Below are 24,539 nucleotides of genomic sequence, written 5' to 3' on the forward strand. Positions count from 1 at the left end.
GACACCATTTTGAACAGCTTCACCTATCGCGTGCGCGGCACACACACACCGCTGCAACTGCACGCAAATTCGATCGATCACATCAATCGCATTTGTTTACGCGTCGGCTCGCTGGTGTGAACGAGCGCGGGGTTCAGAAGTGCAACCATACGATTTCGAAGTGACTATGCATTATTAGTCGAACGAGCTGCAGTCAGTGCAGTACCTTTCGGTATCGAATCAAAAGATGAGTAATTGAATGGCACGTTCCGCTTAAGCTAGTCGACTCGCGTATCATCTCCGGCGACTGTAACCAGGGAGAGGATAGTAAATAATTGGTTGACATTGAATGCATCGCATGTTCCGCGCGTATAATTATCCATTCGGGATACAGGCGGCACGGTACGGCAGATAACCTATGGAACTGAAACAATTCCCTATTTTAAAATTCTAATACAAAGCACACTTAATCCAAGCGGCAACTGACCGACAGCTGGTATTATTCCCATTGCTCCTGCACGTGATCTGATTGGCGAGCAGGATGATTACACCTACAGGGATGTGCCTGCAGTGTCTGAGCGGTGAAAGGAGGATCACATGTGCTCAAGATGCTGCATCCGTGTGTTGTACACGAGCCAGCCTCTAGGCGAGGCGCGTAATAAATGTTGATCAAAACGGCAAACAATGAAGAATCGTGCGCGGAGTGGCGAATTCGCTGTACCGCGTACAAAATATCACGAGCATGGAACATGAAAATTCGCTTACGGTGCATGTGAGCTGAGAATTAGCGACCGCCCGTGGAATGTTTAGATGCTGTGCCGGAGGTGAAGCTGCTGTTATGAGCCCGAATTACCATGCACCATTTCAAGTGCTGGCGAAAGCGGACATGAACAGGATTTTACTTCCGGTATGGCAGTAGTTCCCCGTATGCTTAATAATTAATAATAATTCCCACAACAGACAAACGGCACGCTAATGGTACGCGCGGGGAAGAATACGACGTACGAAGCATAGTTAAGCAACTGAGCGAAAATTATGAAATACCGTCCAGGATATCAGAACCTGCCCGTGCTCGAAACCTTGTAACGCACAAAAAAGTGGGACCGCCTGCAGAATGCTTCCATCGTGTACGAACGTTACGCTTGGCTTAACTAACACCAGCAATAGGGTGTTAAAAGTGGAACTCAAGTGTAGTTGAAGATCGATCGCGTACAAAAACGCCGAAGGATTGAAGATACACCAGTCAACCATTCGTGCGCGTCGCGGATCGCCAACCAAACGATCTTTGTGTTGATAGCGGCTTTGCGATTCTTAAGCCGCTTCAGCCATCGTCTCCCGCTTCGACCAGTCGTGTGACGGTGGGAGTGCTGTGCACACGTGGTGAATCGTTGCCTGTGTGTGTGTGTGTGTGTACAATACATGCAAACAATCGAGCATCAATTCGTGCGCGGCATCCCACGGCGAGAAGTTCTTCCACCCATGTAACGGATCAGCTAGCGGTGGGGAATCACCGGGGAAAAGGGGGCTCACGAACGCTCCCCACTAGTTTTCGCACACTCCAACATCCAGCCGGAATGGCACACCACTACCACACGATCAGATGCCGAATTATCCCGGGTGGATGAATCGTGATCCCCGGCACACTTGTGCATGCGTCTGGCAGTGTGTTGGTGTATGCACACGCATTGGGGTGTATTGAGAGAGTCGTGCCGTCGCGGATTCGTGTGGCACTGTGTTGGTCCGGCAGTTTGCAATGGGCGCTTAGCTATAAAATCACAACACCCTGATGAATTCACTTTTGTTTTCGTTCGAAGCTCAACCGATCTAGATAAAAAGCGGAGTCGCTTAGCATAGAGCCGTGCGAAGCGTTAAGCAGGCAGACAAGCAGGAATCGAAGCCCGTTCAGGAAGAAGCAGTCAATACACACACAGTTAGCATAAAGGTAAGAATGTGATCCGCATCGCAAAGTGTGGCTGTACTTGATCGTTACGGAGAAAGTGAGTGAATCGGGAACACCTGCAGGATATGCTCGTGTCCGGGTTCACAATTCCCGCTGTGTGTGACGTATTCAAACCAAAACTACTTGGCTCAACTTTTTTGGCAAGTGCTTACTTCTGGAGATGCAAACATTCTGAGCATGAACTGTAGCGTCGTTGTGAAAGTAGCGTGTTTGTGTGCTGTAATGCGTCCCGTGCAATATCTGGGCAACACCTGGGAGTCCAGTGTAGCCTGCGCCTCCTGCACTACAGCAAACCAGTGTGCGGTGGTGGTTCCTGTGCCGAGATACTGTCGTAACACACAACTCCTGACTGTCATATTATAATAACCCCTCATCGTCACGATGACTTGTCTTCGAGATAAGTAGAAAGCCTGGCTGAAAGCGAAATAAAGAGAATGGTTGACGGTCCATGTGCATAACGCAATAAAAGCGTGCTACTCCATCCAGATCAAACCCACCAGATCGGCAACGGAATGGCACGGTGATCATCGGTTGGGGAGGATGTATATGTTGTGTATAATATATCAAATATTATGTGTTTGAACCAGCAGCATGATTGAACTATTCAAACTCAAACGGAGTCGTTACGCAATTTCGAAACGGAATGTAACTACTGTAACTTTCCGCGGGTAAAGTGAGAATGGAACAGTTAAATTCTATGAAAGTTTACAACATCTAGCTACAATTGATCATGATTTATAAAATTTTAATCTGAAGTTTTGTGCCTTGTACCATCACCCTTGTTCAGTGCCATCGTCCAAAGCGGTACACCGCTCACTTCCATCCCATAGTTCCCAATTGTAGTGGTAAACTAACGATTAACTGTTGGCAAAGATTAATGATACTGTTTTTATGTGGGGATTCAAGCAGAGGAAGAAAAATTGGCAGAAAACCGGCTTGTGGTGGTTTATATAAGGTGTTTCCTATCCATGAACAATCCTCTTCAAGCGATCCGTGGCCAGAGCTGGAACGCAAGAGTTTGACCATTATTCAAATTCAGCATGTTTTGTAAATCATCTCCGTCTCTACCAAAATAAAAAAAGGAACAAAAAATGTACAGAAATAGAAACATATTAGTATTTGAAGAGATTTGACAAATTTATGTACAGTTCGCGGTCGACAGGAAATCTGTCATAAAGCATTACCAATGCGGTTAGAAACAGTATCTCTTGTCTAGTATCTGCCACCCTACGGTTAGAAGGGAAAGTATCAGCACCACAAACATTGTAAACCACGGTAAGAACCGCGATGAGTTTAGTGAAGGGGAAGACGAGCGAGATTCCGCGTATTGATGCAACAACACGGAGATGTGGAGTTTTAGTGTTTAGCACAGATTCATCAGCGGTTCAGTTTGTGCAATGTCAATTGCAGCTGCTGCTACTGGTGGTGAGCGTAGAGCCTTTCATATTCTTTGAAACTATCCCAACGATCTGTGCCGCTGGTTGGTACTGGCTAGTAAGTATGTTAATTCGATGGTTTGGAAACAGTTTTCAACCGCGGTGGAATTGGAGATTGCAGAGTTTTGTGCTGAATTGGCCGTCAGCCTTAGTCAATGATTAGTAATAGATGGAAATTACCGCACTAAGGCAACCAATCATCATTTATGCAATGCAGAAGAGCCAATAAAGAAGCTCATGATCATGTGTCACAAGGCACTTTAACAATGCTAGGGTATAGCAGTCCAACGCTAACTTGAATGGGGATGTGCGTGTGGAAATTAGCGTGTGACTAATCTCTGGCATTTGTTTAACAGTTGTTTAAATGTTATTGAAATTAACTCAAACGAGTGATTCACAAGAATTTCACATGAATGCTATTAACGTGCACACGTATGGAGGAACTCTATCTACATCGCTGGATTGGGTCAGATTTCTTGAATCAGATTTAAATTAAACAAACAAGTTCTGCAGCATGTTGTTCCGGATGTCGTCCGGAGCTGGAAGGGGAATCCCCCACCATCAGCACATCAGCAAACCACCGAGATGACGCAGAGAAGATTAACGGCTTAATTTGGATGCATGCGGTGGCAACGCTAATGAAATAGTCATCATCATTAGCAACGTAAAACAATGGTGTTTTATTGGGCTTGGTGCTGACGTTCGGCGAAACAATTGTGCCGATAACAACGCCCCCGGGCTTGATCGATGATGCACGCCGTCATGATCCCGGAGATGGTGTAGTTTGCGTTTCAGCTCACATTTAACCCAAGAGGGTGCATGTCTTACAGAGAAGATCATGGCTCTTTACCACCGCGGTTGCTCATGCTACAAAGAACAATACGTGGCAACAGCTCATCGCGCGATCGCTAGCCTGACGAATGCCCGAAGATGACAAAGCGGAGTGCGGAGTTAGGGACGGAAGAAGGGAGTCATAGTACAACAATGATCGATCCTGAGGTAGCGGACTGTAAAGTGAGAATCGCACACTATTGTGTCGCATCTTCCACTCTGCCCACACACATCCCTGCTGCCATGCACTTGAAGCTGCATACCACTCCGTACCCTGTTTGCGTTTGCACCGTGCTTTTTGTCCATGTTGCGTCGTTTTACAATTCTATTAGCTTATCTGTCCGGCAGTGAACCTTCTAGACTTAGCCTCGGCAGTGTTTTGAATTGAGTGGATGGAAGAACATTTTTACAACCATTTGGCTGCAAAGAGCTCGCGAAACGCAGGCTGATTGAGACCCTGCGATACCTGTGTCGTTTGTTAGTAAGACACCGCGTCGCTTGGCACTGTTCAGCAGCAGTGGTGATGTTTTTGGCCACATGCAAGCCACCGCTGCGTTGCTTTTCGCGAAAACCATTGTTCGCGGTGCCTACGTAATAGGTCGAACTGGAAGCTATCAGTTACAGGTTGGTTTCGCTACAGATGGTATGATTATGGTAAAATGGCTCGGTGGTTGTGGTTTAATCGAACGGTAGCATTGCCATCTACTCATTGGCTTCTTTTGTGTAGGCTTATTTGGAAGCGGTCTTTTGTGCACACAATTTCCGATCTTCTGCGCAACAGTTGGTGTAGCTGGCGATAGATTGTCTTACATGGTAAAACAACCCCGAGAGTCATTGTTCTTTACACTGTTGATTGATAATTCCCAGCAGCTGATGAAAAATCTAGCATGGTTTAGAAATAGAGCTGAGGTTGAAAAATGTAACCAGCCTAGTATATTGATTGCCCGGGGGTATGCAGCAAGTTGGCAACATTCTCTAGCAAACTTCACCAAATTTTGTGCATCCAGAAGAATAGCTAGTCATGTCCTTCAAACCCTACACACAGGGACAGGGACAAAACCGAAGTGTATCGGTACGGAATGGAGCGAAGGAAAAAAATCCAATCACGATCGATGGCGCACGTACTGTCTACTGCAGTTGTGCGACGTTCATTGCCTTACTGACTTCTTCACTCACTTACTTACTTACTTGCTGCGATCGTGTTTGACCGTGAGGGAATTAGTGATTGAAAACAAATGAAGGTAACTCCATTCACGGACCGCCAGATTAGGTCGTCGTCGGGTTAATTCTTGTCAAACGGTGTGGTGCAGTCCTCTTCACAGTCCATTAGCTATTCAATATTTTGTGCTCCCAGTGCTAATTGAATACCACTAAAGATCGCGTGCCTTTTTTTGTTGTTTTATATTAATTTCCAGATGAAGCTGCTGCTGCTAGTGGTGGCGTCCTTGGTCGCCGTATGCCTTGCCGAGCCAAAGCCTGCCATCAATGAGGTCAAGTCAAATCAACCCTTGCAGAAGCCGGGCCGATTCTTGTCACTACCCGTACCCGAGAAATGTGCATCACGTGAGTATTACTTCCATCCTATTGATTGATGATGCTTAAAAGGTTCTGTGTGTTTTCTTTTCATTGTAAGCAATTGATAAAAAGGAACATTAAAATGATCCAACAAAGACATTTCGGTGTGGTATGAGAGTGAAAAAAATGAAAAAAACGTTTCCAATATTTAGTTTTGTGAGGTTCGTCGCTTAAAACTTGTGCTCGCTCACGCTCGGACGTTGAAGTCTTTTGTACAGACCAAGTTCATCGAACCGATGAGATCGCATAAGAAGCTATCGAAAAATCCTTTGCTAATTTGCATATTGGGAACACGCAAGCCAGAAACCAAACACGTCTGCCACGCCCAGCCCAGGGAAAGACTAACAACACCGGTTCCACAGACCTTGAGATTGTGCCTTTGAAGCAAAACTCGTTGTACACAACGACTAAAGCGGCGCTGTGATTGCGAAGAGGCAGGTTAAGAAAAAGGATGATCGTTGAAGAAGATCACCCCATACGGTCTTAACCAATACGATTACGCTAATTTGTTGGCTTTTAGGGTGTCTACTTCACGTGGCGCCCATGATTCCCTGCCGCGACTGCCCGCATGCGGGTTTTTGAAGCGGCACACTGGAAGCTGGGACTGGGCAGGTTCAGCAAATGTTTACTATTATGACAGATCCGCTTTGTCGTAAGCAGAAGGCATTTCATAATAAAATTGGCACCATCGTCGTCGCTATTTCGTGGACCAGGGAGCGCGGGATGAAGGGCGAGAGGAATGAGGGAGGGATGAAAGTATAAGGGAAACGTCAATAGTGCGCCCCATCGTATCGGAGAGAAGGGTGATTTCTAAGTATGCGTTTGACATAAATGAACTGCAAACCATCACCGCGTGCGGAGCGGCAAGATGATTTTCGAGGCCCGCGTCATCCCTGTGACCGGGGGCTATTTTCATCTCGCAGATCTCCGCAGCCCACGAGGTATTCCAAATGGTACGGTTTCGACCTTTATTTATCGGTGTTAATAAGCACGATTTCTTAATGCTGTGGTCCGCAGCCTGTGACCTGCAACGAAAACGTGATGGTGACTTTTCTCCTCATGCGAGTATGGCGCGTATTCCACCACTACGTTTCCGTTGCCCTCGTTGGCGTGCTTTGTAGCGTTCTGCATTCGGTGCGGCCGGCGAAGGAATGAGGACTATGAGGCAATTTCTTGCACTGTCGAACTACATTAGCTACCAACACAGGACGCTACAAACTGGATTGTTGGTGGGGCTGCTGTGATAACCGGACTAAGACACACACACACACACACACACCCGAGGGGGAAAACCGTTGTGAGGAGAATATGGGCTTGACTTGGGACGAAATAACAGGTACCGAGTTATCGCCGTTGGCCTACTTATTGGGGCCACTTTTGGCCACAGATAGAAAGAAAAGGAAAGTGCTCCCTTTACGCGGCTTTATGGGCTGCTTCAAATCGGGCAATCGAAAGTGAGAGTAAAAGCAAGTCCCAAATCATGATTGATTCGCAACAACAAAGAAGCTAAATTAGCGTCCATTGGGCCGATTCCCAATTGACACATTCGTGCGCGGGGGCAGCATTACGATATCGGCGAAATGCGTCGATGAACGATTGCCCTTCCAAGTTGCATGCAGCATGCAGTCAGGTGTAAATGCGTAGAAGAGTGTCTTTGATTTATTTGAAATTGCCTTTGCGCCGGATTCTCAGGGCCGCCGTTACGGCGTCACTCAAGGTGTCAAAACGGGACGGGTCGCTTGACAAACACCGATTGCGCAATGAAAACTTCAGTGGCTTTGGTGAACGGATTTCCGGGGGTTCGCGTGCAGGGTGGCTGATGATATTGGGACAAAAATAAACACCAGCCTTAGCGAACCGTCCGACCCGCACCAGCTCCCGGTCGGCCATCCAATCAACCGGTAATATTACCACCACTTGGCACATTCATCCCACAAAAAGTAAACCTGAAATGGTGCTTCATTAATAATTAATGAAGCACTTGAACTTTGCATCTTCATATAGAAATATGGGAAAAGATGAACACTGAGCACAAAACACGATGACGATGATGAGGAGCATACGTGGAGAGATCGGGTGAGTGCAAAAAGGCCGTATCTCACCATCGACGTCGACCGAAGCGGTAAGATTTGGCATAGGAATTTGTGTTACGATGCGTGCCTGTGTTACGATCGTATCTTGAGGAAGGCGATTACAAAGATTAGCCACAGGCACGCTCCTGTGCACGATCACCGTTCCAGCAGGTAAAAGGAATAATATAGCTGACAAAACACTGCTTAGCTACCGCTGACATTTAGTCGGGCGACGCACGATTACGTGCGATCGGCAGTGATCTTTTGCTATTGGGGATGTAACGGTCTTCCGGAATAATGACCAAGGATACAGACAACGCCAATGGTAACGATTTCTCTTTTGTTTGTTCCACAATCAATCTATTTCCGCAGGACCGAAGCAGTTCAGCTACCGTGGACATAACTACTTCTACAGCGCCCACGTTCCGGCTCTCGCCGACAAGCGAGTTGACTGGCTCGATGGTCGTAACATTTGCCGCGAGTACTGCATGGATCTGGTGTCGCTCGAAACGCAGGAAGAGAACAACCTGATCTTCCGATTGATTCAGCAGAACGATGTGCCATACATCTGGACCGCGGGTCGACTGTGTGATTTCAAGGGTTGCGAGGGTCGTCCGGATCTGGAACCAAAGAACATTTACGGCTGGTTCTGGTCAAACAACCGTGAGAAGATCCATGCCACCAACCAGATCCCGAACGGCTGGGGCTACAACCCGTGGAGCAAATCGGGCCACAAGAAGATCCCGCAGCCGGACAACGCCGAGTTTGATATCAATCAGACGACCGAATCCTGTCTGTCGATCCTTAACAATGTGTACAACGACGGTATTGGCTGGCACGATGTCGCCTGCTACCATGAGAAGCCGGTCGTGTGCGAAGATTCCGAGGAGCTGCTGAACTACGTGTCCGCTACCAACCCGGGCATTCGTCTCTAAGAGGGAACAGTGCAGCCGGTGCTCGACGTGCAAGCACATTCAAACTGCCCGGTGAAATGGTGAAACTGCCGCGGAAGCACCACCAACCAACTCGAGGAACCAAATGTCCTCCTTTCTTTCTTCTGTACAACTTTTATTGCTACCATACTGCTCATCCTGGAAAGGCGTAGTACGTTTCCTCATTTCATTTAGTAGACGATTTTTGCAGAAAACATCCAATGCGGTATGTTTGTTCTTTTGCGAAAGAGGAGGGGTAATTGACAAAAATATGCATTACAATGAAAACGATCCAAACAAATTAACATGTCACCTTCCGAAACGTTCCAACACTAGCCATCCTTTCTCAATCGTTGGATAAGTGGCCTTAAATTGCAAATAACCTTACATGTTAACGTATTATAACATATTCTTGTTTCCTTTGAACGTATCCTTTCTTCATCTGTTTATCAATTTTGGTTAAATAACACATCAACTTATCAATACAGAGATCGAACGAACATCTAAACACACACACGCGCACACTGGAACACATGTAAAATGTTTTCTAAATGTATATTTATTGAATAAATAGACTTTTTAAGAAATAATCAAACTATTCTTTTTTTACGCAAGTGTGTTGAATTGTACTGTCCGAAATTAGGTGTTGTGGAGATATCTCAAATCTATGGCACAGTTTAGAATCGTACGAAAATGTTACGATTTTGGGACGTAATCTTACATTAAAGAAAAATTTCTTACATTATAAAACGAACTGCCATAAGTACATCTGGGGAAAAAATCAAGACCATCAATAGCTAGTCCAGTTTTCCGAGAAGAATTGCTAAAAATACTGAGGAATTGTTGATGATTGATTTCATCTTTCGAAACATTTACAAGCATTTGAAACTACTGTTTTTAGTATATTTAAGCAAGTGCAATACAAAGCTGGTAACATGTGAAATGTTCAGATGCTTCGACTTCTAGAAAGTTATCAACTTAACGATGTTACGTCCATTTCGTGCAGATTTGAATAGATTTCGAGCAGTATTTCGAGTTATTTTTTTTAACGAAACTGACAGCTGGAAACTGTCAGACACCAGCATCAAACTTAACGAAAACATAACAACAACATTGCTGTGCACCAAGAATTATATGGCGGGAGGAATAATGAGGTTTGCATTTAACAAACAAGCGGCGACTTGCAAGTGCTTTGCAATAAATTATTAACAGTGGCCATTTTAACCATAATTTCAGACACCGAGAATGGAGAAGACTGTTCAAGAAAAGACGGCGTAAAGCGATACGGCAAAAGGCCGCACAAGCTCAAGCAAGGCTGGAAGATGAAGAGGAAGAACGAAAATTGGCATGTCCGGAGTATCAGTCGTATCTTGTCGAAAAGGAACGCCAAGAAAAAATCGCCACAGACCGAAAAGCACTAGAACATGCACTTCAGAATGCGATATGGCTTGAAGAGGAACATAAAGCACAGCTAAAATTCGAGTCATTGCGCAGGAAAGAGCAAGCTAAAGAGCGAGAAGAACAGGAGAAAAGGGAAAAGATACGGAAAGAATTCGAAGATCGGGAATGTAAACTTAAACAAGCCAAAGCAGATCGTTTGGAGCAGCAAGAACTCGTGCGTCGAATGCTGTATGAGCGGCATGTGAAATTGCAAGAATTTGCTGCCACCGGAGTTGATGAATACCTCCAAGAACTACAGAGCATACACAACACACGGAGCGATGCTGAAGATTGTAAGTTCTTCCTAAAAACAGGCGCATGTCGACATGGGTATCGATGTAGTGGAAATCATCCCACACCTGGGGTGGGCAAGGTAAGTTGTTCAAGTAACGTGAATTGTTGGACAAAACTAATAAATGTTGACTTTTTGAGCAGGTCATCTTGATTGCAAGCTTCTTCAGCCATCCGGCCCTGGAACAGAAAGTACATGCGGAGTACGGCCAAGACGTCCGCCTCGAGTTCGATGAGGATGATTTGCAGAATTGTTATAATGAATTTTTCCGGGACATAATTGAGGAGTTTGAAGCGTTTGGTAAAATCCAACATATCCTTGCTTGCAGAAATGCTGGAACACACTTAAGGGGGAGTGTGTACATAGAGTATGAACTATTAAGGTAAGCATTACATTGTGTTTAATGCACCTATATGGATTAATCGCCTTGAAAACATTTCCCCAGGAATGCAGCTGCCGCGTATTTGCGAATGAATGGAAGGTTTTACGCCAAAAAACAACTTCACGTGGAGTTCAGGAGTCCAATCGTCTGGCCGGCAGCGGTGTGCGGTAAATGACGCGTAAAAAAGTGTATCCTTTTTTAAATCAATGCTCATTTCGAGTATTCGCAAACGATATATTATTCGTTTTATCCTTAACCCATACACATAATGAATAGTATGATTGCATTGAATTGTTGCATCTTGTAACGTGAAACACTGTCGGATCGAAATTGCAGGGCTTTTCGAGCTTAAGCGGTGTCATAAAGGAGCCGGATGTAATTTTCTGCACATCCTTAAGAATCCGGACCACCGTTATGTGTACAACCATTTCCAAGAGTGCAGATCAATGCGGAAAGAAGAAATTCTACACGTAGCTACGCCGCTAGTTGAAAAGTATTGTTTTACTCAATGTACATCAGTTCTAGAGTTCAGTTTAACAAAGAGATGCAATTTTTTCTTTCAAGGACGTGGGATGAAATAACGTCCAACGGTGGACAATCCTCGAGGAAAGCTCCCCAATGGCGATGGTCTGAATCACCGGAGTTGGAAGATGAAAAATCAGATCCTAACAGACATGAAGCAAGGGTTCGGCATGACGGTGATGGAAAAAGCAAAAAGTCTTCTCACCAATCTCGCGAAAGACCGAGCTGCAGTTCAAAACGACACCAAAGTCATAAAAATCGTAGTCCTAGTAGTACGCCCAAACACAATCGCAGTCGAACTCGGAGTCGTAATCGCAGTCAGAGCCGGAATCGGAAGCATAATTTCAGGGATAAACAACTGCGGGAACACACATCGAGACATAGATATTTTGAAGATAACAATCACAAACGTGACCGACGAAGTTCACCACGACGAAAGTCGAAAGAAGGACTGAATCCTTCAGATCGAAAGAGGACACATAAAAGAAATAAAAAAGAAAAGGCCTAGGATACTACTAATACAATACTGACCTTAAAGTGTATCCTCGTTGATAGAAATGATCACCGAGAAAAAAGAGACAACACTCACCGATAAAAGTAAGTATTTATTTTGACATTTTTGGTATTCAATAATTTTATAAAGATAATTAATGAGGAAAAGCTACACTAATGTTGACGTATGTGATGTCAGGAGAAATTTAGGAAAGCTTAATTTTTGTTTTAATTTTGACTATATTTATGAAAAAAAGTTGTCTATAACGAAAGAACGCAAAAGGTGTTGCTAGTTTAAATTTAAGATGTAAATTTATGCCTTCCAGTTTACACGCAGTCATAAACGTCGTTGTAAATCGTTCGTAATTGGCACTGTTAGTGTCTGTAGAGTATGTCCATGATATGTACCTTGTACTGAAATCTTTGTTGTTGTTTATGCAAGAAATAACATATACCATCACACAGATCAACGAAAGATATGTGGTCGCATATGCCACGGAAATTACCACGTTTCATTACCCAGGAAAGCTCTTGCAATTGTTTCGTGTTTACTTTCGTCCATGCTCAGCTCGTACTGGATCAAAATGACCAAATATGTAGTTGCTGCTCCCACCAGCTACAAGCAAAGGAAATTTTTTAGGGCTTTTGATTCTACTACATAATGCTTGATCCGAAACGTACCGTAAAGAGCAGTGTAAAGTCCAAGCTAAACAGTCCGCAGGCGGAAAAACGCACTTTGCGATGCAACATTTGTAAGGATAGCTGCATCAATTTTCCCGCCAACTCACTGTCCGCTCCAGCAGCCGCGTTCAGCAGCTTGTGCACGTTGGAACCAATGTTGTCATTCTCGTGCACTAGCGAGCTACTTCCGTACACGATGTTAAACACTCCGAAGCCGTACACCATAGCCTGGCAGAGGAAAAACATCGCAAACTGTCCTTTGGAAAACGGTGTGTCGCGTGAGGTGGATCCGAGCAGCGCATCCAGCACATAGTACGAATTGAAAACGATGATTACAAACACGATCGTCACGATGCTTAGCATTTGTATCGTAAAATAGTCCTCGGCGGAACTACACGCTTCACACAGTGCGTCCTGTATTTCGGCCACAGTCGCCACAACGTCTGGCATGGATTTGTCATTGTTGGAATACACGGACGCGATGCCAAGTGGCCGCTGGATTTTGATCGCATGCCAATAGCTGGGTCGTCTTTGGGGAGAGATTCTCTTCTCCAATGTCGCTTGCTTCAGGTGTTTCAGTACTTTGTTCAGCAGATGAAACCGATGCTTGGTTTGGTTGACGAAGCACAGGAACAGCACGATCACCATCGACATCATTAAATAGGGCAGCAAAAACGCCATCCATGTGGTCACGCTCGGATACGTGTCGGAGGAGATAAACACGGTTAGGCACACGACCAGGTAGAGCGAGGTGATAATTACTTTGGTGCACATTACCAGCAGGTTGTAGTGCAGTGTGCTCTTGTAGTTCGTTTCCATACCGATCTCCTTGAAGCGTCGGTCGATACTGGCTAGCGCGTGGAACGATTTGATCAGCTTGTTCCGCTGGAAAATGCTGCAGAAGAAGGTCATGAAGAGTGCAGTGATGCCGATGGTAAACTGCAGCACGTCGCCAAGCGTGCTGATGTCCGTGCGGAAGAAAAACCTCGTTATAGTTTCCCCGTTGAGCAGCGCATTTACGTAGCAGCTGCAGAACAGGATCACGTGCACGCTGGAGTTGATGTAGCCGAACGGAGTGCAGCGCAGCATCATCAACTCCGTGGGTCCCTTCACGACCGTAAACGGTGTCATGCCGGCTAGGAATGAAACGCGCAGCACGGGCCGTTGGGCGGCATAAAAATCCTTCGGATTGAGAAAAGTTCGCAGGCACTTCCGCATCCCGTAGATCAAGATGTATCGCGGTCGGTATCGGTTGGCAAACTAAAACGTTTACCGCGTCGCACGAGACTGTAGTTTGAGCTCATTTCGTTTGATGGCCCTCACCCGAACGTTCTCCCCGGGTGTTTCCGTTTTCCCTTCGGAAAATGTCGTGATGGGTGACGAGCTATCAGCCTGAACAAGAATATCATTTGCATCGTTAAACATCGATTTGGCATGAGTGTATTTGCGCTCTAGAGGAAACAAAACACCGATATCTGATTCGACTCCCTTTACCCATGCGGCCAATTTTTTCACGAAACGAACTTTCCGTTTCATTTTCCCAGCTGGCACAAGATACAGTTTTGGTTCCTTACAGGTATATGGGTGTTGATTTGCTTTCTCCGTTGCTTTATCGCACAGGTGAGGCCTGGTTGTGTGTGTGTGTTTTCCGCTGTTCGGTTGGGTTGTAGCGTCATCCGAGAGCCATTTGCGGAAACGATTGTAATAAAACTGACGAGCGATCCTATCGCCGCGAAAGGACACTCGATGACAGCCATTCCGTTGGGTGTGCCGTGGTTGTCGCGCGTAAAGTTGTGTTTGAATTTTGCTTTATAACTCCGCCGCGACATGTAAACATTAGGCGGATAAACAGTGATACTATCTTTAGACGAACCGGTGGATGATTCAACAGTTGAGAAACGGCAGTGTGAAACGGACCATCGTATCGCTAACATGTCATTTGTGAAAATCCATCAACGTAAATGTTTAGTGACAAGGTACTAAAGGGTTTTTGAGAAGGAGTAGTTAAAATAAAGTCATTAGCCAATCTTGGAAGTTCCCAAAGTTGAACAATTGGCATGTTAGAATAAAAGCAGTTATTCATCAGTTAGAATTTCATCGGTACAACAACCTCAGGAGGTCTTTTTTACCCGTAGCTGGATAGTCAGTACTGTGTACGTGGACGATTGGTCCGGATTTAGGTCCAGTCTGTTCGTGTGACGACCCGGCGCCGCTACCATCATCTCACCAGGCCACCCCTTTAAAACAGTTTCAATCGTATTTTGACATACCTTCCATGACCCGGCTTCAAATCATGGCCAGACGACAGCTGGATGACTATGGCAATAGTGTCCAACAAAACAATGAAGGCAGACTTTAGTGAATTATTTGATTCATCGTTATTTTAGAGAATTTCAGATCTACTACGAGTGAACCGCAACAAAACAGAGGGCCCGTTTTTGCCGAAAACATTTTAACGATTCTGAACTACGATCTTTTCTGTTCCCAACTTTGTCTTCATTTCCGCAATTGTGGAGTGATGGCGTGTCCGTTTTATGGCGTCAGTCTTCTTCCATGCAACCGCGGTTGATAACGTTTGCAGTTTGCCATTTTATTTACCATTCCGTCGTTCCATTCCGATACCACGGCCGCACCGGAAGGACAAACGGAACCATCGGGTGAATGGCTATGCGATAAAAGCAATGTCGGATGCCCAAAAATTCATCAAATTCTAGTATCCATACCGCAAATCCCTGCGCGGTACGTGAGGGTAAACCCAAAGCGGGGAGACACAGTGTATGTGTTGCAAACATTAAGGCACCCCGAACGCTACCGAGCGGCCTTGTTGTAATGAATGGATGAAGTATTAAAGATTCAACGATTGGACGATTTGCCGGGGGAATCCGCGTTCGTCTGCCGCAGGTCATCTCGCCGTGGAAGGCAGATGGCCCATTTGCTGGGGCTGTCATTGACGGAAGGAAGGATCCAGAGTTAGCATCCGCTCACCGATCACTCCACGATCGTGCGAGATGCGTCCAAAGGCTGATGACGGCGACGGTTGAAATGGTTGTTGGAAGGCTCATCCATTCAAGGGAGCAACGAGCGCATTGGTACAGGGAATTGTTTGGTGAAACGATCGAGATCATAGCGAGCGGCCGGCCGTGAACCACTTCAGTCACGCCGCAACTGTCCTTGAACCATCCGTACCATCTTATTTTGACACCCCATTAATGCGGTACTTGAAGTAAAAACAAAAAGCGTATTCTATCCTATGTCTAGCGGCCGGGGTACTCATTAGGTCGTGTGTTGATGCATAAAGTGTTGCACGCGTTCTTATCGCTCGTTGAAATCCTCCATTTAAGGAAACCGTCTCAGGAAGGACGTAATAATAGAACTTCATCCAATCCGGAAGGGAAATAGTAACCCACAAAATCTCCTTCAAAACTCAGCTCATACAGAGTGTCTACTTATGTGTCAGTTTTTATAAATTTGGCCAATGACTCTTCTTGACATACATTAGTTTTTCATCGCCATCACTTCATAAAGTCATCGAGTAATTCGAGAAATGTCACGTGATTGTGACGCTTTGAAAGACACACTGAAAAGTGGTAAAAGTAAGAGTCGTCTCCTTCAGCAATATTCCGATGGTCACCATGAGTCCGTTTGCTGGCTAATTCCCCTGGCTAATATTTGCACGGAGCTGGTACGTAACCGGAACCGGTTATATTAGTGCACACTGCATCTAGCTGTTTGGCAAGCGTTGCCTTCCGCTCAGCCGAGGATCGCTTCAACTTGAACTTCAATCGGTCCCCAATGTTGCGTGGATGCGCTTTTAGAGAGGTACACTGGCGCGCAAGTTCACCCATGCACGTGCCACCGTGGACGAGAATGACTTTCATTTTCATGTTCGTTGATCCTGACTGGTTTGGTTGTTGAGATCTCGCGTATGGGATCGGATTTTGGACATAAGACTTCAGCTAGCAACAGACGATAGCAACTCTCATTTTTTTTCGATACGATTTTCTAGCGGACGTTTGACTGATCATCAGTTTGTTTCATCGAACATGGTAGCAGTGAACGTAATGGGCTATCAACTCTTTTTGTCGTCCACAACTGATCCTCTTTGGCAACGTTTTGCATGCAGCCCTCCGTGTCCGTCCAGCTGATGACGAAAAGCCACAGCTCAATAGTTTCATAAACTGTTCGTTTCGCATCAAAATGTTCACTAACCACCTGTTGAAGAACGAGCTGCATAAAATTTTCATATCGCAGCTCATTTATCAACGTTCCCTACTCACAACCACCCGCCATTTTATGGCGCTAACAAATAAATAAAAATAATTACATTACACCCTTGAACAAACAACCTTTTTGCACACACAAAACCCATGTTGCACGAAGAGGCGTGCAGTATCCACCGTCTGGTGTATATTGTTCGGCTTGTGAACCCTATCGAAAAGAAAATCGGTACCGCCGGGTGGTGGGACCACTAGCACCATCATCTACTACAACCGAACAGTGCCCAGTACTCGTTGGGCAGATCTCACCGGTATGTCCTATATTAAGGGGTGGTCGTGATCGTGAGAAATCTTCAACATTAGCTTCTGGCAAATGTCTTAACTGACACCTCAAGAAGTACAGCCAAGAACTATTCGTACAGCCCACCTGTTCGTTGGCCCGTTGTACGACCGTTCCAATCAAACAATAATATATTCCTTGCTTCCTGAGTGTACTTATCGGTGGTGTCACTGGTAATAGGTGAATTATTCGAACTGTAGCTCCATACGAATTGAGGTTATCACTCGCTAAAGGTCTTCGGAGGGTTGGTTGCTATCTTGTGAACAATGCTCGTCTAAAGCTGAGCCGTACGTAGGGTTGCAATGTTCATGCACCGCTACAGGTTGAGATGAATTTGCTTTTGATAATTGATATTTTATTGATTGTTCATCACCCATGCCGTCCTTGGCGGGGAAGACGAAACAATCGGTTTTTGTGCGAAACAATGCCTGTGAACCGTTTAATCGAAAGCAAGCAGCATCTTTTAGGCCGGTAGATTTATGTAACGGTTCCCAGCCCATAACCGTTTTTCGCGGACGATGGATTTTCGTAGGTGACGCTTTTTAGTGGTGGAAGCGGTGAGTAAGTGCGCAAGTATGTCGTAACGTTAATCTGCAACATTACAAACCAGAGCATCGCGCTCGTTCGCGAAGGTGCTACTGGATTGAGGTGCTACAGGGTAGCCATTAAAATTACGTACGTAGCATAGCGGAGCATAGCTATCAAGACGCGCCGTCCCTAGCAGCGGGGGCACACTGTACCAGTGCATCAGATCCGTGCTCATTTCCAGCCATGCCGTGAGTGCCAATCGATCGATTGGAAAGTTGGTGCGGAGGTGAAAGGAAAAACAAATCGCTCGATTATTACACGCAACGTCAGGTAACCACGTAATCATACTTCACCAAACGCATCCTAGAATGTGGTACCGGGCACAAGTAGAAGCTAATCGCTTTGATTTGTTGGATAATAGTGAAACAACACACGCTTACTGGTAGCTAAACCTGGACAAAACGATGCAGTTGCAAAGTTTACCGGATACGAGAACTAGGGTGTTACCGGCTATGTGTTAAATAACGGATTGAGGTATTAATTATTCCAAATTCGTTCGGAATAACTACACGGGTTAAAACAGACAATGCACAAATTGTAGCTGGCCTCAAATTATAGACACAATCGATCACTTGGTTCTTTATCATGACGGTATTCTGGGAGCAATGGCTAAACTTGGTTAGGTTTAACGACGGATAGCTTTAATATTGCTCCGTAAAGATGTTTAATGTTTTTGGTATTGCTGAATCGTCTGCTATTTAGCCTAGCGTGCGATCTTTTAAATGATTTGTCTATAATGTACCTTTGACTATGTTTGGGGAGGGTCCTTCCAGAGCTAAGGAACGGCCGGAAGGGATAAGAATAGAAGAAATATCACGAAGTCGACGAGAAGGCTACGTACAGGGGTGATGAAAATAGAAGAGAGGGAACTTCGAGCTCGGAGGAAAGTATATTGACGGGATTCGATGTTACTTAAATCCAACATTCGGCAACAGAGAGAATGTAATGGCACAGAAACTATATAACCGAGTAGTAATCTCCGGACTGCGAGCCGTGTAAACATCCTCTGAACCCACTTCAAATCAGCTACGCTACCATAATCCAGAACGGAACGAAACCAGCAACAATACAGTGTCTTTAAACATAATAAGACCCAGTGCTTCTACATGATTATTGTGCTCGTCGAATGAGAGACACTTATTCAGCTAAATCCCAATGCATTTTAAGGTTGATTCTTTCGTTATTTGGATGACGCATAAGGAGTGACCTCATGAAAGGTCTATCGAAAGATGCAACACAAGAGGGGTGGCCCGGTGGCATGATGGTAGCGGCGCCGGACCGGACCAAAATCCCATCCATACCAATCCCCCGTAGCAAGGACTGACTTATCCGGCTAAAAGCGGTAAAGTAAGTCTAGTAAGCCAGAAATGGCAGGCAAGACCAAGTTTGGGAAGTACTTTGAAAGGTTTAGGTTTAGGTTTAGAAAGTAATAGCAAAGATTGGGACATAAATGACAATACACTTCTTTAAGGCACAGGAAGATATTCCATCTGGACCAGGTGAAGAACACAATTTGAGATAGAGAACCGGCGTGTAGCTCAGGCCTGCGGAGAGAGACACTGTATTGCCACGTGGATCAACGAACACGCTTACACATCGAATACCATATAAATCTATGAGAGAGGCAGGTAAATGATGTAATCCAGAAAAATATAGGTAGGAAATCTGAAACAGGAGAACTAACAAGTGGAAAAACAGCGAAAAAAACGAACAGTAACTTAAAACTAAGCAAAAAATATGGAAAGTTCAGTAGGCGGACAACGACGAAAGTGGGAAAGCAAAGCAGGAATAGCGCGGAGCAATGGATCATTAGAGCCAAATATAATGCGTCGAGAAGGAATGTCAAGCAGAGGGCGGCTACATAGCTGGCGAAAGGAGGACAAAAGTCCCAGGACGCAAAAAGGGATGGGACATTGAGGTTTATGATAAGGATGTTGGCAATAAATAAGGACTGCGCTTGAGTGTGACGCAATTCTTCGGAATCAATCCCTAGAAGTTGGCAGCGAGTGCTAAATAATACCAGAGTGGTAAGGCCACACCAGAATTTGATACTGAATGCAAAGCAAAACGATTAAATGCTTTTTGTTCTCTCTCAAGACGGATAATAGACGTATTACACACAGGAAATCAAACCACACTAGCATGCTCCAGAGCAGATCTTATAAGGCTGAAATAGAAAGCTTTCAAAACTCAATATCAGTTCAGAAATCCCATAGGACGGATGATTCCAAGCATTTTGAATACCTTGCTAGATCTAGACCTTTTGAGATTGTTGTGCCGATAAGGTAGAAGAAAAAAAGAGTTGAGTTGAGTTTGTCAACATATAATTGAGAGCGAATATTTCAACCCACCAACCAATAGTTGTACTCATTTGAAGATTGAATGCAACAGTTCCAACATTCATGTGTACGTACTTCATTAAATGCTTGCACTTGGTGAGAATAAATGTAACATAGCATAATGGTTTAAGAATTATGGCACTATGCACATGTTGAGCGCACAGAAAGATTAAACTTGTTACGTTCCCAATTATTTAATTTATTGTTCTCCCTTGAAATTGTGTTGGCATGTAGCGAGCAAAATCAATCAAAAATTAATGGCCCATCCAGACATCTAATTGAAATTTGTACTTTTCGGTGTTCAATCGTCTGTGTCGCTTCTCGGCAACAGAACAACGCCAATCAAGCCATGTTTGCCCCAGCTTTATCGCAAAGCCTAGCGAATTTTAATGTTCCATCACCCGGGGGCCGTACAGAATAAAAGATGCGCTAAGACAAAATGGAAAGTTGTTTTCCGTCAGCTCTTGGAGGTCTCATCATCTTCTGGCTGTGGTGCGCGTTGCTGCCAGCCCGGTGCTCGGTGTTTCGCGTGTGTGTGCGCTCCTGAGCGCGATGATAAATGACTGCATACCGCCGGTGTGCTGTACTATGTTGGTGTAGCTAAGCAGTTAAGCGGTTCTACGATGCATCCTCCCTACCCGAGTTCGCTCGCAAACTGATGGCATTGCTCAACATATTACCGTCGGTAGTACCAGCAGTGTGCCGTTGTTTTCTGCAACCAGTTGGAGGTTGTTTGCTGTAGGTAGTAATGAAGTGCCATAATTATGATTCCTTCATCGTTCCCTGGCAGGTTGCCGCGCGGTTTGGCCGGGCAGCGGCATATTTTGGTGTAATCAACGTAATGTTTTGTGCTATTCAAATGGGCCACTGATTGGTCGGCGTGTCATCACAGCATCCCTTCACTTGTGGCCTCATGCGGAAACTCATTGCCCGCCTATCCTTGCGATCGCAAACTGCGTAGAACTAGACCAGCTCACCAGCATCAGGAGCGCCTAACCTAGCGTTCGGTAGCACTGACCCACATATTAATGCGAAGGAATGCCGATCCGCGTCCATGCGTCGATGATGGTGAGCATCGAGGAAACGTACGTGGTGTAACTTTGCTCGGTTCACACGCTCTCCCAAATCGACCCGAGCGAATCGAGTTTGACCCCAGATCGGAAGCACACCGCTTGCCGGTGGCACCCGGCGTTGATTGTGCCGGTGGCTATATAAACGAAAGTGGTTACGCAACTGACATGAGCATCGAATTTCGGCGTAAGCGACATCGCTACATCGACCACTCGCGGCCCTACCGTTCCCTTTTTTTTTCCTTTGCTGCTGTCCCCCGTCCCTCTTGAGCTCATCAGATCGACCAAATGGGCGGAAAAAGAGCTACGCGATTTGGGTCGCAACCGGCGAAATTCCCGCCATCCCCGGCCGTAGGCAGAGGTGACAAAGGCCATCGGCTATAAGAAAAAGAAAGTGGCGTGTGGGGCTGACGGTGTGGAAAGCGTACGAAAATAGTAACCATAAAACAGCCTTGCGAGTCGGGACCGATCCACAGGACACACCGGGGCAACGGGGTTTATCCGATGCGGAAGACAGTTGATGCCATTTCCCCACCCCCCAATAGCATAGCAGGCGCGTTAGAAGTGCCATCGGCCATGATATGGTGATGGCGATGACGCAATTTTCCGCACTTCAAAGCACTCCAGTATAAGCGAACGCTCGCCTGCTGGGTTGACTTATCGAGCACTTTGCTGCCGTGATCGTTGGGTATGATCGCATCTTGGAGGGCAGTTATGAGAGAGGGAACAAAAAATAAAAACCTTTGCGCACTAGCGTGTAATCTCCGAACGCGGATAGTATCAATTCTGACCTCCATGGGACGTGAGATTAGCTCGCTCAAGGGTCACACAGTCTGCAGGCCGGTGTGTTGCATCATGGCGTTGGGGTTTTGGAGTGCGTGGTCGATGTGTGATTCGTTTGCGCCCGTTGCCCGATTCCCGAATCCCTGCGGGGCCCTTCAGCCCGAAGGTGACCATATGACTCGCCCGCTGAAGAATGGTACATTCAACCGTCAAGTCGCCCGTCATGGGATGTGTCGGAATGATGATGTTCAGCGAGCATTATTTAACGCACTTGAATCGTGAGGATCGTGACGATCTGGTCGCAGCTTCCAAAACTCCATCACCGCGAAGAATCGGTTGTTTATCTTGGTCCAGATGAAACGCTGCGGAATCTTGGTGCTGCGACAACGAGCAATTATTAAACGAGCTTTATGCAACCGCGTAAACGCAAGCGTACACACAAAGAAGCGAAAGAGTGCGATAAAACCGCATTGTTTCGATGGGAAGAAGCTGTTGTTGGTTAAATACTGCTGGATGATGTCAAATTTGATGCTGTGGGACACTGGCCACCGGGGTTCCGTGGGCTACAACCCCAATGTAAAGGTGGGAGTACAACACAATGATTGCCAGAAATTCCCAAAAACGGCCGTTTAGCAGCAATGGACTGTGCCGAAATTCGTTCGTAACGAGTGACTTTGTCTATTACGCGTGGTTTTAGGGGTTGTACTTGGGCATTGGGCGTCGATCGCTAGGGAAGCGCTTGTCACTGTTCAGACATTACGATACATACTGTGGAGTAGGATGTGCCGATTGTCAACTTCCCTCCCATTTCTACAAGCGTTTACTACAAGATGCCAAAAAAAAGAAAATTACGTAGTGCAAATTGTTTGATGGCAGAGAGAGAGGAAATCTACATCCGTAAAATCAACAGTTTCATAATATCTTTGCCTATTAGTGAGGTTGACACACATAATGGTAAATGGTTTTCCTTCCCTCTCGAGGTGCCCAACAATCAAACGCTTATCTTGAACTGCTGCCTGTTGCTGTTCGCTTTCGCTAAACTGTCCACGATTAGATGCAATGAATATTTTTGTATTAGTTTTGGGGAGAGATACTCTATACCCGGCAGTCGGCGAGCGACAATAAAGCATCGTTTGGAGCAAGAAAATATCGGCATATCGGTTGGGGTTTGGTTGTTGACTAAGGCGGCACTGCCCAATACAGCCACTTCGCACCGGTCAGCGCAGTGAGAGTGGAAGGAAAAACGAATATAAGCGGATATCGTTAGCAGACCATGCGAATCCAAACGAATCATGACCAGTCCATTCCGGACATACGCCGTTAGGAAGTGGTTTACGGAACACGGAGGAACAGCACGCAGTTTTACAGCAAACGATTGAAGTTGAGCTAATTAAACAATCGAGTTATCGCAGTCTGTTGTGCGGTTCGAAGCAAACGAAATGTGTCCAGCAGATTGAACATTTTGCCCAATATGTGTTGCTTTTTGTTGGATTTATTTAAATTTTGTAAATCGAAAAAAAAAATGATGCGTTTCGTCACTCAGCATTGCAAGTTACACAATGAAGCGCATGCGAAAGATTTTTGCTACGTCCATCATTCGTACGATCAATTTCTTCACCAGACACAAAGGCCGATTATCTAACATTGGTTTGGAAGATGCATTTTAGCACCTACTCGACCTATGGAACGACTCATGACGATGAGCCCAAGTCCTCGGGGATCCAAAAGCCCCGAATGGTACGGAAACTAGGTAGGTCATCGAAAAAGCCTCCATCGGCGAATGAGTCCAGCCAGGAAAACGGGATAAAAACGGTAAAGTGGTATTTGTGCTGTTTTCTTTTCCATTATCCTAACTAGCTGTTTTGAATATTCATAAGCGTATTGCATTGGACTCTGGGTAGAAAGACAGAAAATCACCCGGTCACTTATGTGATGACAACTGGTGTGTTTGGGGAGCTATCGCTGTGACCGATCACCTGGCACTACACGGTACATCATTCTGTGCCGGTGTGGCTTCGGCGGCGCTGACGTTCGCGACTGATCGCGTGCAAAAATGTGCACTTTCGCTTTCCGCATGCCTACCCAGATGCTGTCTTCTTGCAGACACAAACCGGCGAAACAGGCGATGCGTCGTTACCGAGTGGACCAGCTCTGCATAAGGTCACCTCGGTACAGGCGGTTTAATAGATGTTTTGATTGAATTTATCTACCGCAGTAGCGTCGCATCGAATCGTGAGACAACAGAGGGTTTGGGGTGCGTTGTGGCCTTTCCGAGTTGCCCCGGACCCGGACCTCCCTCGGCCAGACATGCTTTCTTCCAGCGGTGTAATACCCTTTGGACATAGTGAGGGGCATGTAAAACCGTATGTTCACATCATGGGCAAGCGATTCGCATGTCCGCATAGTGGTTCCGTTGTGATGATCGCTAATGCTCGTCCCCTCCCAAATTCTCGCACATTGCCGACACTCGCCAGCACATCGTCGGGAGAGTATCGGTTGTCTGGTGCCGCGAGAGACAAAGAGAATGGAGAGTTTTCCATCGTGGTGGTTTTCCAACAGTAATTCTTCAGCTAAGCTGTACTCGTGGAAACTCATCAATCAAGCAGAG

General features: G+C 45.8%; 3 protein-coding genes across 3 annotated transcripts; 2 read left to right on the plus strand and 1 right to left on the minus strand.

The window, feature by feature from the left end:
- Positions 1-5,621: 5,621 nt before the first annotated feature.
- On the plus strand, positions 5,622-8,788 carry LOC128715499 (uncharacterized). The gene is made up of 2 exons (XM_053810405.1): positions 5,622-5,769; positions 8,226-8,788. Exons 1-2 carry the CDS (start codon positions 5,622-5,624, stop codon positions 8,786-8,788), a joined length of 711 nt encoding a protein of 236 aa, XP_053666380.1.
- Positions 8,789-9,934: 1,146 nt separating this feature from the next.
- Positions 9,935-11,929, plus strand: LOC128712594 (U2 small nuclear ribonucleoprotein auxiliary factor 35 kDa subunit-related protein 1). The gene is made up of 6 exons (XM_053807485.1): positions 9,935-9,939; positions 10,022-10,598; positions 10,661-10,899; positions 10,963-11,066; positions 11,236-11,392; positions 11,464-11,929. The coding sequence occupies exons 1-6, from the start codon at positions 9,935-9,937 to the stop codon at positions 11,927-11,929; spliced, it is 1,548 nt and encodes a 515-aa protein (XP_053663460.1).
- A 486-nt stretch (positions 11,930-12,415) lies between these two features.
- LOC128716122 (putative gustatory receptor 28b) lies at positions 12,416-13,812 on the minus strand. Its single transcript, XM_053811043.1, has 2 exons — positions 12,595-13,812; positions 12,416-12,529 (listed from the first exon to the last, which is right to left on the minus strand). Exons 1-2 carry the CDS (start codon positions 13,810-13,812, stop codon positions 12,416-12,418), a joined length of 1,332 nt encoding a protein of 443 aa, XP_053667018.1.
- Positions 13,813-24,539: the final 10,727 nt, after the last annotated feature.

This window comes from Anopheles marshallii, chromosome 3 (assembly GCF_943734725.1).
Source record: "Anopheles marshallii chromosome 3, idAnoMarsDA_429_01, whole genome shotgun sequence".
Lineage (NCBI taxonomy): Eukaryota > Metazoa > Arthropoda > Insecta > Diptera > Culicidae > Anopheles > Anopheles marshallii.